This window comes from Haliotis cracherodii, unplaced genomic scaffold (assembly GCF_022045235.1).
Source record: "Haliotis cracherodii isolate W230 unplaced genomic scaffold, xgHalCrac1.p SCAF_1, whole genome shotgun sequence".
In the NCBI taxonomy this organism is placed as follows: domain Eukaryota; kingdom Metazoa; phylum Mollusca; class Gastropoda; order Lepetellida; family Haliotidae; genus Haliotis; species Haliotis cracherodii.
The window spans coordinates 31,794,448-31,808,684 of NW_027266264.1; the positions used below are offsets into that span (position 1 = coordinate 31,794,448).

The window sequence follows — 14,237 nt, forward strand, 5'->3', positions numbered from 1 at the left end:
TGTCAAATTGTAAAAAATAGAGCATTTCATTTCATAATTCAAAAAGTATATCAACTGCTATTGATGACTTTCAATTTGAATTTTTACTCTGTAAGTAGCCTTTCCCAGTGCCAGAGAATATATCATATACCGGTACCACTAATTTAACACTTATCGTTAAACTACAAGTTGACTAAGAATCCATAAAATGTCTATGGTAAAAACATGAATACATAGTAACTGACCAGTGGACATCATTGAGATAAATCCTTATGTTATAATCAATCAGATTTTAACTCGGAGTAAACTGTTCGTCTTTTTACTTCAAAATGTTGTAATGACTCTTTTTACTTGTTAATGGAAATGTTGAATTATTAGAATATTTTCATACATTCCAAATATGAAAATGCGTAAGAAAATGAAATAGTTTTTCAGTGAAACCCTGTTATTTGAGACAATATTATCCAGATCAACAAATTAATGAAGGAATCGTGGGTACTGAGTTATCTCCCTTTAATTATGAACAGCCCAGAATCCTGGTTGATCTTGATCAGACTGTGTTGATGATATGGCAACGTGTTTCCAGACGCTTTTAAAATATCTCCAGTGTCTCAGTTAAAGAAGTTTAACTGCATATTTTACAACATTGCTGTGTTCAAATTTTATTGTGATTGAAAAAGGGTCTGGATGAAGGAAAATCAAATGTAAGAAACATTTATGTTTGTGTTATTATGCACAACATGTTCTTTACCAAAGATATATCCACTTGATGTCAGAAAAGTAGGCAATCATCAGTGCCTGTAACTAACTAGCTATCTTGCATGCTCTATTGCTTGGCAACATCCAAGCTGTTCACTAGGGGTAATTGGCCAGCTTGTTAGTAAACAAAAACTGGTAACACGTCTTCTCAAAATGTTTTCTTATTCAAACTGCAAATCCTTATTTGATACCTTTTCATAAAGTAGTAAACATATTTGGTATGTGATTATGAGAAGTGTAAGTTTTAAGAATATTATTTATTTTTAACCAGTGTTTAGCAGTGCGACTAGATCCTACAGAGCACATTGGCTGAGAGGGACCACAGCTAACCACTGATTTGATCTGTTGTAGTTACTTTCTTTGTTATTTTAATCAGATTTTCCGTCCACTGTTGTTTGTATTCAGTTTCCGTCCATTATTTTATTTATTTATTCCAATATCTGTGATTATACATGATATTACTTTTGCCAGATTCAATCTGAATATTACTCAAATATATATATAGGATTTAGTTTGTAATCAATTGCCATGACCTTACAAGTCAATATACTGCCCTGAACATGCTAGTTACTTAAAGCATGATAGATTCACTAGTCTATGGATAATAGTCAAATGTATTAGACTATTGGAATTAATATGACATTAGTGCAGTATGCATAGTATTAATATGTGGATTTCAATTTACAACCTAATACTGACTTAAGATATTTGATATAATGAATAAAATCATCACAAAAAATCCAGGACTTGGTTTCATTATAACATCAACAAGAATGTCAAGGTAGCCTTCAAAATGAGCATACATTGTTGCTACCACCATGACTTCAAAGGTCTTACGATCATGTTCGTATAATCAGTTGCAACCATGTCTTGAATCAAGCTCACTTTTGTCAAGTATGTAAGAATGTTTCTGTGCACTGCATATCTAACATGAAAAGGTAGCCATCGGGCAGCCATTGAATGAAGACTCTGCATAACAAAGGCACCGGGTACTGTACAATATTTATCAATTATTTGTTTGTTTGGAGACAGATACATATAATCAAGATGTAATTCTGACTTGTTCAGAAAGAGAATCCATTAGGTCACATGGTACTGTCGGTCTTCCAGTCTTTTAGTTTGACTTGATGACTATCTTTAAGAAATCAAAATTTCACATTCAACTCAGATTCTATTCATTTCAAAAGTACATTTCATAAATGCAAAAGATATATTCTTACCACAACAAATAATATCAATCAGAGATACACTGATTACTTCTCATGCCTATCGTTACGAGTATGTCAAGTGTATCATTCCCTGCTTACAAACTACTGAGATACATCGACATAGTGCTGATCTTCATGTCACAAGTGTAGCAACAGAAAATATCCTAGTATCAACAATCACTATGGCTTTTCCATGGTGTGCGTCCATGTTGGTTTTCGCTTATCAATGAAAGCTTTGATGCCCTCGATACCATCATTCAGTGACAGATTATCAGTCATCACTCCTCCAGCGATTCTGCAGGGGAAAAAGTTTCAGAATTATTTTTACAATTTTACATTCAAACAAGGTGTTACATGTATCTAGATTATGCAATCATTTCTGAAAATCAAACATCTATGAGAAGGAATGTTACATCTTTGGCAACCAGGAACAGATCAAAGTACACATAAAGATGTAAGACTAATAGTCTTGATTCTCTGGCATCACCTGCATCATCACAAGTCCACCGCACAATTCGTTTTTTATTTCATTTATTAATTTTTTTTTAAGAACATCTCTAAATATTCCACTTCTTGAAGAAACCACCCTGGCAGTGAAATGCTACAATACTTAAGAACAACATGATTTTGCCAAAATTGTCGTAAACAAAACTTGGTCACATACTAGCTTGAACAACCCAAAATAAAAAAATCATCGCCCGCCCACACTATATTTTCAAAAGCTATTGCCTGAGAACCAATTCATTAATTTTTTTAAGCCTAATCATTGACTATTCTTTACTGTTTCTTAAGAGTGGCCTTATCTGCCTGGACTCATGTGGCAGGTTCCAACCTACATAGTATATGTTTGATTTGTTGTTGAACGCTGCACTCAGGATTATTCCAGTAATGTGACAGCGGCCTGTAATCAAGTCAGAACCAGACATTCCAGTGACTGATATGAGCATCAATCTACATGAATGGCACCCAGGCCAAGCCTGACCACCAAATCCAGTTCTAACCTAGTTCTCTGCAACATTCATGCTTGTTAATGTAATTAACAAATAGTAGCAATCTTTGGACATAGCTGTATGGAAGGATAAGGGTCGAGGAAAAGATAATTATTTTTTGAAAATATTTTAACGTAAATTAGGTTCTACTAACTTGTAAGCTTTGCTTCTCTCCAGATTCATCTGAGCATAGAAAGTAGCTTTCCCTAGGGCCGTCACACTTCTACTTGTCTCACAGATCCTGTTGGCAATCTTCATTGTCTGGAAAAAAGTCACACAGAGTGGGATATCATTTCACATCCTCAGCAGGGTTCAAAGTAGCTGCCTGTCTGGATTCCCATAGCCAGGCATTTTTAGGTGGAAAGGTGATAAATAAAGTCACAAATCCTGTCTTTATATTTCCAACTCATTACACACAATCATGACAATGGTTGTGAACTGCTGTGCAACTAAATTTAGACTTTCACAAATGCCATTGTATATGACGATCATTGATATTTCATTGTGCCACAAACAGCAATATTGCAGCTAAACCACAGCAACCTGCAGATACATGTGTGCATACAACAGTCTGGACCAGATAAATCGTTAGTTTACAGCATGTACATCCATCCATGTTTTCAGTGCCTCTCATTGTTGGTTAGAGATCCTTGCTGCAGGATAGTAGCCTGGTATGTGTTCACATGAGACTGGAGGATGGGTGACTCAGTCATCTATAACACAACACATTTGTACAATGACCCTGTTTATAATTCCTCGTCAGCACAATATCTGTACCAATGTGGTATATGTCAAGGACCCACATCACTGTCAGCTTTCCTCCTCATCAATTTCTGATTATTGATCAATAACTGCCAGACATTGGTGACTGCTGCTGTTTATTTCACACATATCCTCCAAGACATGCACAGGGCCAGCAGTCATATCACCACAAGTCCCTTGTCAGACTTTCTAGGATCATCTCATGGATTTGAAACTCAGTTTTCCCTGAACATGAGACTTGTCAACAGCATAACTGTGACCTTGACCAAATTCATCAATATCAACAACCTGGGCCACTTCTGGCTTCACTCCTCAGCCTACCTACACTTGGTGATGTGACTTACCTATGTTCCTAGCAGTGTTAGACTGGACTCATTCCTACAACCTGTGCCACTTCTAGCTTCCCTCCTCAGCCTTCCTACACTTAGTGATGTGACTTACCTATGTTCCTAGCAGTGTTAGACTTGACTCATTCCTACAACCTGTGCCACTTCTAGCTTCACTCCTCAGCCTACCTACACTTAGTGATGTGACTTACCTATGTTCCTAGCAGTGTTAGACTCGACTCATTCCTACAACCTGTGCCACTTCTAGCTTCCCTCCTCAGCCTACATACACTTGGTGATGTGACTTACCTATGTTCCTAGCAGTGTTAGACTCGACTCATTCCTACAACCCATGCCGCAAGCTTTTCATCCTTACCTCTTCATCAAGCTTGTCCTCTTGCACCACTCTGCTCACAAGGCCATGCAACAGCGCATCTGGAAATCAAACAAGGAAACAACGTTATCACTATCCCCCGCCACAGGGCACATTAGGATCTTATTTGTTCATATAGTAAAAATTTACAGCACAAATTCTTTAGCTCAGTATCTCTCATAAAGCTGGCAAACTTTAATGTAGGAAACCTGTCTCCATTGAACATAGGATGCACAGAATCTAAAAATATGTAACAAGGAACGTAATTCAGAAAGAAATAATTTATGGCACTACATTTCTTGTTAAGTATCGCTTTAATAGATAAGCTTGCAAAGTTTCATTTCTGTAACTTCAGATGTTTCTGAGAAAACTTGTCCCCATTTCATGCAGCATGCAAAAAGATGAAAAGCATGAAGTAAGGGCCGTAACTCCGTAATGAATAAATTTCAGACTCCAATTTTCAAACTCATACGAGATCATGACCAGTAACGTTAGTGTGGAAAATTTAATTTCTCAGCTTAAATAGTTTCGGTGAAATTTGTCCCCATTGAGAAGTGGACATATGGACGGATGGATGGAAGGACAGATAGACGAACAAACTCTGTTGCTATATCCTCCGGCCCACTTCGTGGTGGGGAAAATAGCAACTGTTACACCAGGGAGTAGCTTCAGTCTGACAGATGCAGAGTCAGGCAGAGTAAAATGTTTCTTTGTAACCTCCTATCTTCCAGCCTGAGTGGTCTTAGGTAGGTCAGCTTCATACCCCTGGGTTACATCAAAGTGATAAACCTGTACGGCCTGGATAACTTTAGGCATCTCCTACATATCTCTACAGCTTTGAAAGTATTAAATTATTGTGATATCTCTATATTAATGACAGCTTGTTACACTCGTGCTGAGAACCAAGACACTGGCATCAGTATGGCAAGCCGTTTTCACATTTATTACAGAATTACAGATATCTTCAATTGTTATAAAGATATCGGGAGTTTATTTAAAGATATCAATAATGTTTTTAAGATATCAAAAAATAATTTAAGATATCTTAAATTCACTTCTGATATCCATAATACAATTATTGATATCTTAAAATGTTACAGTGATATCAACAAATTAGTTTGTGATATCTCTAAATGTGTTTAAGATATCATTAAACAATTACCATCCTACTGTACATAAATATATTAGAAATAAATTCAAGATATCTTAAATTCAATTCAAGATATCTTGAAATAAGTTATACAAATTCACAAATGCAATACAGATATCTTTAATTCAATTAGAGATATCTTTAATTCAATTAGGGATATCATTAATGCTGACTGTTACTGATATCAAAAATCCAATTAAAGATATCATTAATAATTTTGATGATATCTTTATATCAATCATTGATATTAGTTATCTAATTTAAGTAACATTATTAATGTAACATCTTTAATAATGGCAACAATTGGGGATATCAAATTGAAGACTGTTTAATTACTGATATCTGTATTTAGTTTCAAGATATCAGGAACTGAATTACTGACATCATAACAAAACATGACATTTTGATATCTTTAAATCATATTTTGATATCAATAAAAGAATTTAAGATATCAGCAATTCTTTTCAAGATATCAGTAATACGCTTCACCATATCCTTAATTCATTTCGTGATATCTTAAATTGTATTGCAGATATCTACAATTATCTGCATTTAAGATATCTTCAATTCCATTCAAGATATCTTTAAAACAATTGAAGATATCTGTAATTCCGTAATAAATGTGAAAACAGCTTGCCATACATCAGTTTCACATCAAGCATCAATGTCACATCTACCATCCTTTCACCTTGAGCAGAGATAGGCTCCCCTGTGAACAACATTTCCAGCGCAACCTTACGAGGAACAGATCGGCCAAGAGCAACAGCAGGGGTGGAGCAGAACAGACCAACGTTGACACTGTCAGACAACAGAGAGAAGCACCATGTATGTTTCTTGTTTAGCATAGTCTGGACCAGATAAACCAGTGATTGTACACTGATCCATGCTGTTAGGGTACAAAAACAAGCAATCAACCAACACACTGAGTCTGACCACTACTGTAAGTCCCACCTTATGACAAGCATTGGTTGCTGGCTACCAATACTACCCAGGATTCCCACTAAACTGGTGCCGGGCTGTATATTTGGGTAAACAGCCATAGTTTTACCACCACTCTCAAAGTATTACAGTGAGTGAGTGAGTTGGGTTTAACGCCGCTTTTAACATTATTCCAGTTATATCACGGCGTGTCAGCTTAATGTGGGAGGTAAGCCCGAAGTGATGCAGGTCTCAGACGTTTACCACTTCGGTGAAACCCACGAGCACGGGTATGGTGCTGACAAACCTAGAAACATAATCGGGGTGAACTGGGATTCGAACCCACAATTATAGGTTTCTGGCGTGTCCAGGGGACGCAACTCTGCACAGCGAATCGTGGCGCCTGAGACGACTGGGCCACCCCTGCCCCCTAAAAGTATTACATGTAGTATATGGGGTATTCCTGGCAATCCAGGGTAAGTTGAAACAACTCACAAAACACGTTTGAGACAAGTAGGTGGTGCACAGAATTTGGGCCAACATATACCGTTTGTTACAGTAAGAGAGAGTGTACGTGCATGTGCAGGTCACGATGAAAGTGACTACACTCCCGTGGACACACATGCTGCTAATAAGAGGTCGGTAAGACAAGTCGATACCAGAATTCTCTAAAAGTTGTCCTTTCCTCCAGATAAGACTTAGTATTGAGTACCACACTAATGGGATTAGATAGTGCTGTGAAAACACAACAATGTACTGTTGGCAATTAAGTAATACCAAGGAAATCTAATGGAAATTAGTGACAAATTGTTTATTTTTATTTCTTTACATACAAAATTGTAAAAAAAATTAGTATCAAATGTCTAAAATTTTCTATGGCTCTGTATAAATTGATAGAGAAACATTTCCTCTTACAAATAATGCAAAAGTTTCTTTTTTCACTCACTCATTCACACACTCACTCATTCACACACTCACACAATAACTGTGTCATTGACCAACTCAGTATAAAAGGTATGACCACTTGTCACATCACGAACAAACCAATGCAAACTATGGAAAGGAATATTCCTGATACTCCTTCTATGGCTGAAGTCGCTCACATACCCTGGTGTGGCAAATCTCGAGGTATCTGTGGCTACAGCTATATCACAGGTGGCAACCAGCTGACAGCCCGCTGCCGTGGCCAGCCCTGGGGGGACACAAACACATGCCACAAGTGAGGATCAGTGGAACAAACAGACCATATACATGTATATGAATAAGCAAATTATTAAGTCATCACTTGTAGAAACTTTGGTAGAAATTAGAGCTGTGATGAGGCCAAATTTACTTCCCAGGTACCTAACCCCCTATTACTCAATCCTATTACTCAACCCACTGTAGGTTAAGAGATGGGTACAAAGTGTCCGCTTGGGAACTGTTTTACCAGAGCCCTCGCAAAATGTTTTCAGATTTACGTATAAAATAATCTGACCATGCATACACTGAAGTTAACTGAAATTATATCTTTATACAAACATATAACCGTCGCAAAGTCAGAAAAAAAGCAAACATTAGTGACTTGTAGTGTAATTATGGAGTTATAGTGAATGATTGTCATTAAACACTATATCACGTGACTAACCCAGGTCCTACTCAGTACCCACCCGACCTGAGTACCCAAATTATCTGCCACAGCCCTAGTAGAAACAGCCGTCAAGTAAAGTTGTAAGGTTACAAATACAGATGTACCTAGCCTTTAACACAGTTTCAATATTAGAGAATATGTGTCTCTCATTGAGGCCAAATATTGATCTCAAAATAAAGGTGTTTTTAAGGCAATTCAAAGATATTAAGGCTATAACACCACTTCACATAGCACAAGCATGAAACCTGAAATAACCCAGTATTAAAACAGACAACTAACTCACCATTCACCTTGGCTATAACAGGAACAGGAAGTTCCTACAAAAAAATAATTATGAATAACACAACATGGTCGACAATATCAAGGACAGCAGCAGTGAGTGAGTTTGTCCTAAAGCTGCTTTGAACAGTGTCAGCTTATGAGGGAGCGTGGGTATGGTGTTGACAAACCTTAAAACATAATCAGGGCAAACTGGGAATCAAACCCACAATCACAAATTGCTGGCACACCTTAGTAACGCAACGCTGCACAAGGAATGGCGTACCTCAGATTACTGGGGCAACTGTGACCCATGAAGTTGTCTCCCTTGGTTGAGTTTGTGGTTTGGTTGTAACTAACAGTTTATTTCCAATCATTGCGTTATGTGTGTAGCAGTGGTCAACATGTTAATGTATACACACTTTGAAGGCTAAGACTGGCATTCCCTACAAATGGTACAATGATAAATGACAGAAAAAAAAGAAAAAGTTAAACACAAAGGATTTACATAAATTCTTCTTAAAACACATAAAACAGAATATTTTAACATACTTCGTACAATAAGTGAAAAACTGGTATTCCATGATCAGACATGATTAAGGTCACTACAATTCCGTTTACATATCATTCTTCAATATACTTGTATTGTATGATATGACATGATACTTGCATCGTGGCACAGCAACATTTACCCCTACTGTGAGGTCTTACTTGTATGAGCATCATGACTTCAGAGCAGGTGTTAAACACCTTCTGGTGATGTCTGCGGCCTTCTTTGGGAGTCTACATAGAAGACAGGAGTGTTACTGATAAACAGCAATGAGCACAATGACATAATGGTCCGCAAAATAATACACAGTCAGGGCAAGATGACCAAAAATAGTTAAAAGATACTCCTCCACTGGAGTGCATGATAGTCATAATTATGTGTATTTAGATCGTTCATGGGGTGCGGGGTGGAGGAGCGGGGGGTGGAGGAGCGGGTGGGGGTATGGGGGCGAATGCTAGGGGGTGAGGGGAAAAATCACAGAAAAAAAGATATGTAGGAGGTCAGTTCTGTTCTCCCAAAAATAACCTGAATATGTGTTCATGGCTGCAGTTGGTCAAGCTGGTTTTGTTGGATCTTGCAGTTTAAAGTACTGTAGGTAGATTTGGGGAGGACCCTTAAGTCAGCTTTCAGATGAACAGAAATATATTTCTTTTAAGATAATCTTTTTCCACTTTTCATATTCTGATGATCAATGGGTAAGAAACCAACTCAAAACAGTAAGGAATGACATGCGCACCAGCTCTTTCAGGTCGTGCCCTGCAGAGAAGACTGGCCCTGTATGCGTGATGATGATCACCCTCAGGTCCTCCTTGTATTCATCATTCATCAGGTCATCTTCCAGAGCATGCAGCATGGCCAGTGACAGGGCATTCCTGAAATAAACACAAGTTGTATGAAGATTTTTCTCAACAGCTCAGCAGATCGTCATAATGGTACAAAACTACCGGTAACTCCAACAGTTGACATAAAAAAGAAGCTCCCCAAAATTTAGCTTAACACTGTTTTCAATGAAGTACTGTAAAAATAAACCACTTCCTCTTTATTGGACCCATTTTCAGAGAAATGAAGTCACCTGACTAAGTCATCTCATTTGTAATAATTATTAACATTAATTGAGAAATTTCAATTTGGGAAGTTTTACGGACATTTGTTGCAGACTTGGGGCCAAAGAATGACCTCTGAGCTGGGCTAGATAAACTATGAAGTTCTACTGGTTTAGTGTTATAACAGCCTACTCCGATGATCAAAAGATACAGGTAGATGCAAGGCGCATCATTGCTCTACGGCTAGGATACGGCGGCCATAGCCCCCCCGAAATCAAAAGATACCTGCGGCGCCACAGAGGATCTACCATGATCTACTGTGGCCTCAGGGTCGCCCTAGGGTGTATCCCTATCTTTTACAGGCCGTAGGGGTCGCAATTGGATTATAGCGAGGACTTATAACTTTTGTAATTTCTAGGTTTGCCGAAGCAATTAGACAAATAGACACACCGTAGCCATGCTGTAGAGCAGTTCAATGGCGACCACATGTCGGGTGTACAGTGGCCTTGCCTTTGCCGTGCGGCTGCCCTGTGTAGCGGTAGCGTCAGTCTAGCCGCATGGTCGCCGAATGGTTCCCCTGCAGCCACCTTGTAGGCGCCTTGCATCTACCTTGATATTTGTCAAAAACCTAGGGCCACCGCAGGGACGCCCTAAGGCAACCGTGCGTCATCACTTCAAAGGCCATATGGCAGCCGCAGGTTTTCTGTCTCCACAAATTCAAAATAAGCAATGCAGCTACCCTAACATATGTGACTGCTGCAGTATGTGACCGTGGGAATACTGTGGCAGCCCTATGATTGCTATTGGCCGTAGATATTTTAGACGCCACTGCTGCCGTGGCAAATGTGACTGAGGCATAAATACACGACAGTGGAATTCCTTTTTCGCACAAGACACCAGTGTTTAGTGAGTGAATTAAAAGTTTAAGTTACATTGGCAGTATTTCAGCCATATCATACAGGGGACAGTGGGAAAGTATGGTACTAGGGCTGGGACGAGTCCAAATTTACTACCCGGGTACCCACCCCCCTATTACCCGGCCCTACCCGGGTACCCACTGTAGGTCTCAGGAGATGTCTCAAAATGTCTGATTGGGAACATCTTTAGCATAGCCCTGGCAAAACGTCTTTGGATACATGTATTAAACAATCTGGTCATTCATACATTGAAGCTGAATTAACTTATATCTTTATTAAACCGGGGCGGTCTGGTAGCCTAGTGGTTAAAGCGTTCGCTTGTCACGCCGAAGACCCGAGTTCGATTCCCGACATGGGTACAATGTGTGAAGCCCATTTCTGGTGTCCCCCGCCGTGATATTGCTGGAATATTGCTAAAAGCGGCGTAAAACCATACTCACTCACTCACTCACTTTATTAAACCATATTAAAAAATCAGAAGGAATGGTTGCTTATTGAGAAAGAAATGCGAGCATTAGTCACTTGTACTGTAACCATAGAGTTCTTGATAATTTTTGTCATTAAACAATATATCACGTGACTAACCACGGGTCCGGGTAGTCCTGTGGGTACCCGGGTCCTGCTCAGTACCCACCCGACCCGGGTACCCAAGTTACCCAGCCCAGCCCTATACAGTACATCTGCTACCTGTACAGTTCCCCAGCAGGATTTACACCATCCCTTCAGCCAGAACTCCAGATAACGTTTTGAGCAATTGAGTATTTACTCTTGGGTTTCTATTTTAACTGGCTTATTACATTTTTTATTGGGTAACAAATATTTTTTCACTCATCTATTCATAAGTCTATAGGGTTTTTATCAAAATGAGTAAGCATTTTGAGATTTAAGAAAAAAATGAAATAATGTTTCAGATGTATATAACGGTTCTAAATATAGGCTTGACTTGGAAAGTAAATTAGTTTGTAAAGCTTCATTGGGTATTTACTCGTGCTGTTTTCAAACAATTGAGTTTTCCATTTAATGCATGTGTTTCTGTAGGCAAGTTAATTGAAAGCAATTAAGTTTTGAATAGTTTTGAAGGGTATTTTACGCAAATACACAGCTTATCTGCAGAACTGCCTTCAGCTGCTGGTAATTGTTAGCTATTTGGCAATTTCATATTCAGATGTAAACATAGATCAATACATTCAGTATGAATTATATTATGGATTTGGTAGAGGAAGGACAGTGTCATATATTGTCAGAATATTCATCATACAGGTTCAAACCTTTTTTGGGGATTGTTGAGACAGATCGTCCTGATACCATTCTCCTGTGTAGTCTGTGTCAGCTGTTCACGTAATGATCCCAGTCTTGGGGTCTGGGAAAACTTACGTATAAACTGAAAGTCAAGAATGGTCGTAAACATGAAGTGAATTACCCAAAAACATCCAAAAACATGCTAAGAAGTATCATCCAAATTGTTTAACATTTGTTAAAATCATGTTTACTGATCTCTTAAAACCCAGGAAGATCCAGGGTAGAATAGGTCTTCAGCAACCCATGCTTGTCGTAAGAGGGGACTAATGGAATCCTGTGGTCAGGCTCGCTGATTTGGTTGATGTATGTCATAGTATCCCATTTGCATGGATCGATGCTCATGATGTCAATGACTGGATTGTCTAGTCCAGACTTGATTATTTACACACTGCCATCATATAGCTGGAATATTGCTGAGTGCGGCATTAAACAACAAACAAACACACCAAATCTTAAAAATCAACTACAGCGGTTGTCCCACGTAATCAAAAGTTAATGTCATAAGAATGTTTTCATAACATTGATCTGCTATTTTGTAGACCTATCCTCATATACATACTATTGTAATGCCTCTGAAATTGTCAAAAAAGGGACAAAACCCTTTTTAAAGTCCATGCTCACACTGTAGAAATCTGACTATCATCAGCTTGTGTTTATGAATCAATGTCAAATAGTGATGACACCAGGTTTATACACTAAAAGTTGAGCCTATCCTGCCCCATGGGATGTATCACATTGTTACCTACATGTACAATATGGACGAATATAGGTAAGAGCCTGTGCTACTGACAATAAACCATATGTACTGGCTCCCATTTACTCTTCCTATTTGGTATTCATCTCAAAGTTACATAGATATTTTTAAGATACAAATCAGATGGGCTCCGTCTGTAACCATGTGAATTTTTGGTCAAATAGATCTGGTTCAATGGCAAATAGATGGAGAAGATGAATAAATAAATAAACTTTATCATAGATCCAGTTTTTGAAGAGGGGTGTACTTTGAATAAATACCAAGGTGTCTGCATAAGGCTCATTGATAATATCTTATCCATTTTTCGTCTTGACTAAGACATCGATCAGAAGTGCCATTTGTTTGTTTGTTTGTTTGTCGTTTAATGCTGCTCTCAGCAGTATTCCAGCTTGGCCTTTATGACAGCGGTCTGTATGTAATTGAGTCTGGACCAGATAATCCAGTGATTGATATCACGAGCATTTATCCATACAATTGGGATAGGATGACATGCTTCAATAAGTCAGCGAGCCTGATTACCTGATCCGGTTAGTCGCCTCTTAAATGACAAGCTAGGCTTGTTGAAGACCTATTAAATATAACCAGGATCAACCCATATATTAAACTTATGCATGCTATGGTTTCTGTCTAATGGTAAGCACAGTTAGATTCGTATACATCATACAGTTTGAGTCAGCTGACAATCGAGGTGGGAACTGAACGACTTGACTTGACTTGGAACTGCAAATTGCCCGAGCAAAGTTCATTTATGCCAATATTATTATCCTGCTTCAGGGGCCTGAGACCAACACACCACCTGGCCGTTGCATGGACGATCTCGCCACCACAGCACATTACAGCCTTTGTTAGACAAACCAGAGACCATATAATAGATTATATGGTCTCTGGACAAACATGGCGTTTCTCAGTCGGTCTCAGAAATATGGAAATCTCTCACTTCGGCAAGTTGCAACACATCTAATGTAAACACTGCCACTGGTTTCGTTCTTAGAGGAGAATTTTGCAAGGTGAAGCTGAACGAGACCTCGACATGTTTTCTTACAATAGATGCGCAGTTAATATATTTTTATCAATACGATATTAATCTTTACAAAAGAAAATGATTATATATTGAAACAAAGCTTGCCAATGTACCTGTCGTTTACACACCCCTTGCAAAACACGTGGGGAGAGCACCTGCATAACACGACTTGTCAACATTATCCGGCCGTTCTGCTCTGTAACGGTACATGCGATTGGTAGAAGCTGACACAAAACGAACCAATGGCCTGGCGCAACTCATTAACGGCATATTACTGACCTGTCAATCATTTTCATACAAT

At 38.6% G+C, this 14,237-nt stretch overlaps 1 protein-coding gene across 1 annotated transcript; it reads right to left on the reverse strand.

Moving 5' to 3' along the window:
* Window positions 1–64: 64 nt before the first annotated feature.
* On the reverse strand, window positions 65–14,129 carry LOC139475962 (enoyl-CoA hydratase domain-containing protein 3, mitochondrial-like). Its single transcript, XM_071259183.1, has 10 exons — window positions 14,050–14,129; window positions 12,131–12,243; window positions 9,639–9,774; window positions 9,064–9,135; window positions 8,378–8,411; window positions 7,572–7,656; window positions 6,235–6,344; window positions 4,400–4,458; window positions 3,090–3,196; window positions 65–2,241 (listed from the first exon to the last, which is right to left on the reverse strand). The coding sequence occupies exons 1-10, from the start codon at window positions 14,113–14,115 to the stop codon at window positions 2,127–2,129; spliced, it is 897 nt and encodes a 298-aa protein (XP_071115284.1). The 5' UTR covers window positions 14,116–14,129; the 3' UTR covers window positions 65–2,126.
* Between the last annotated feature and the right edge of the window lie 108 nt (window positions 14,130–14,237).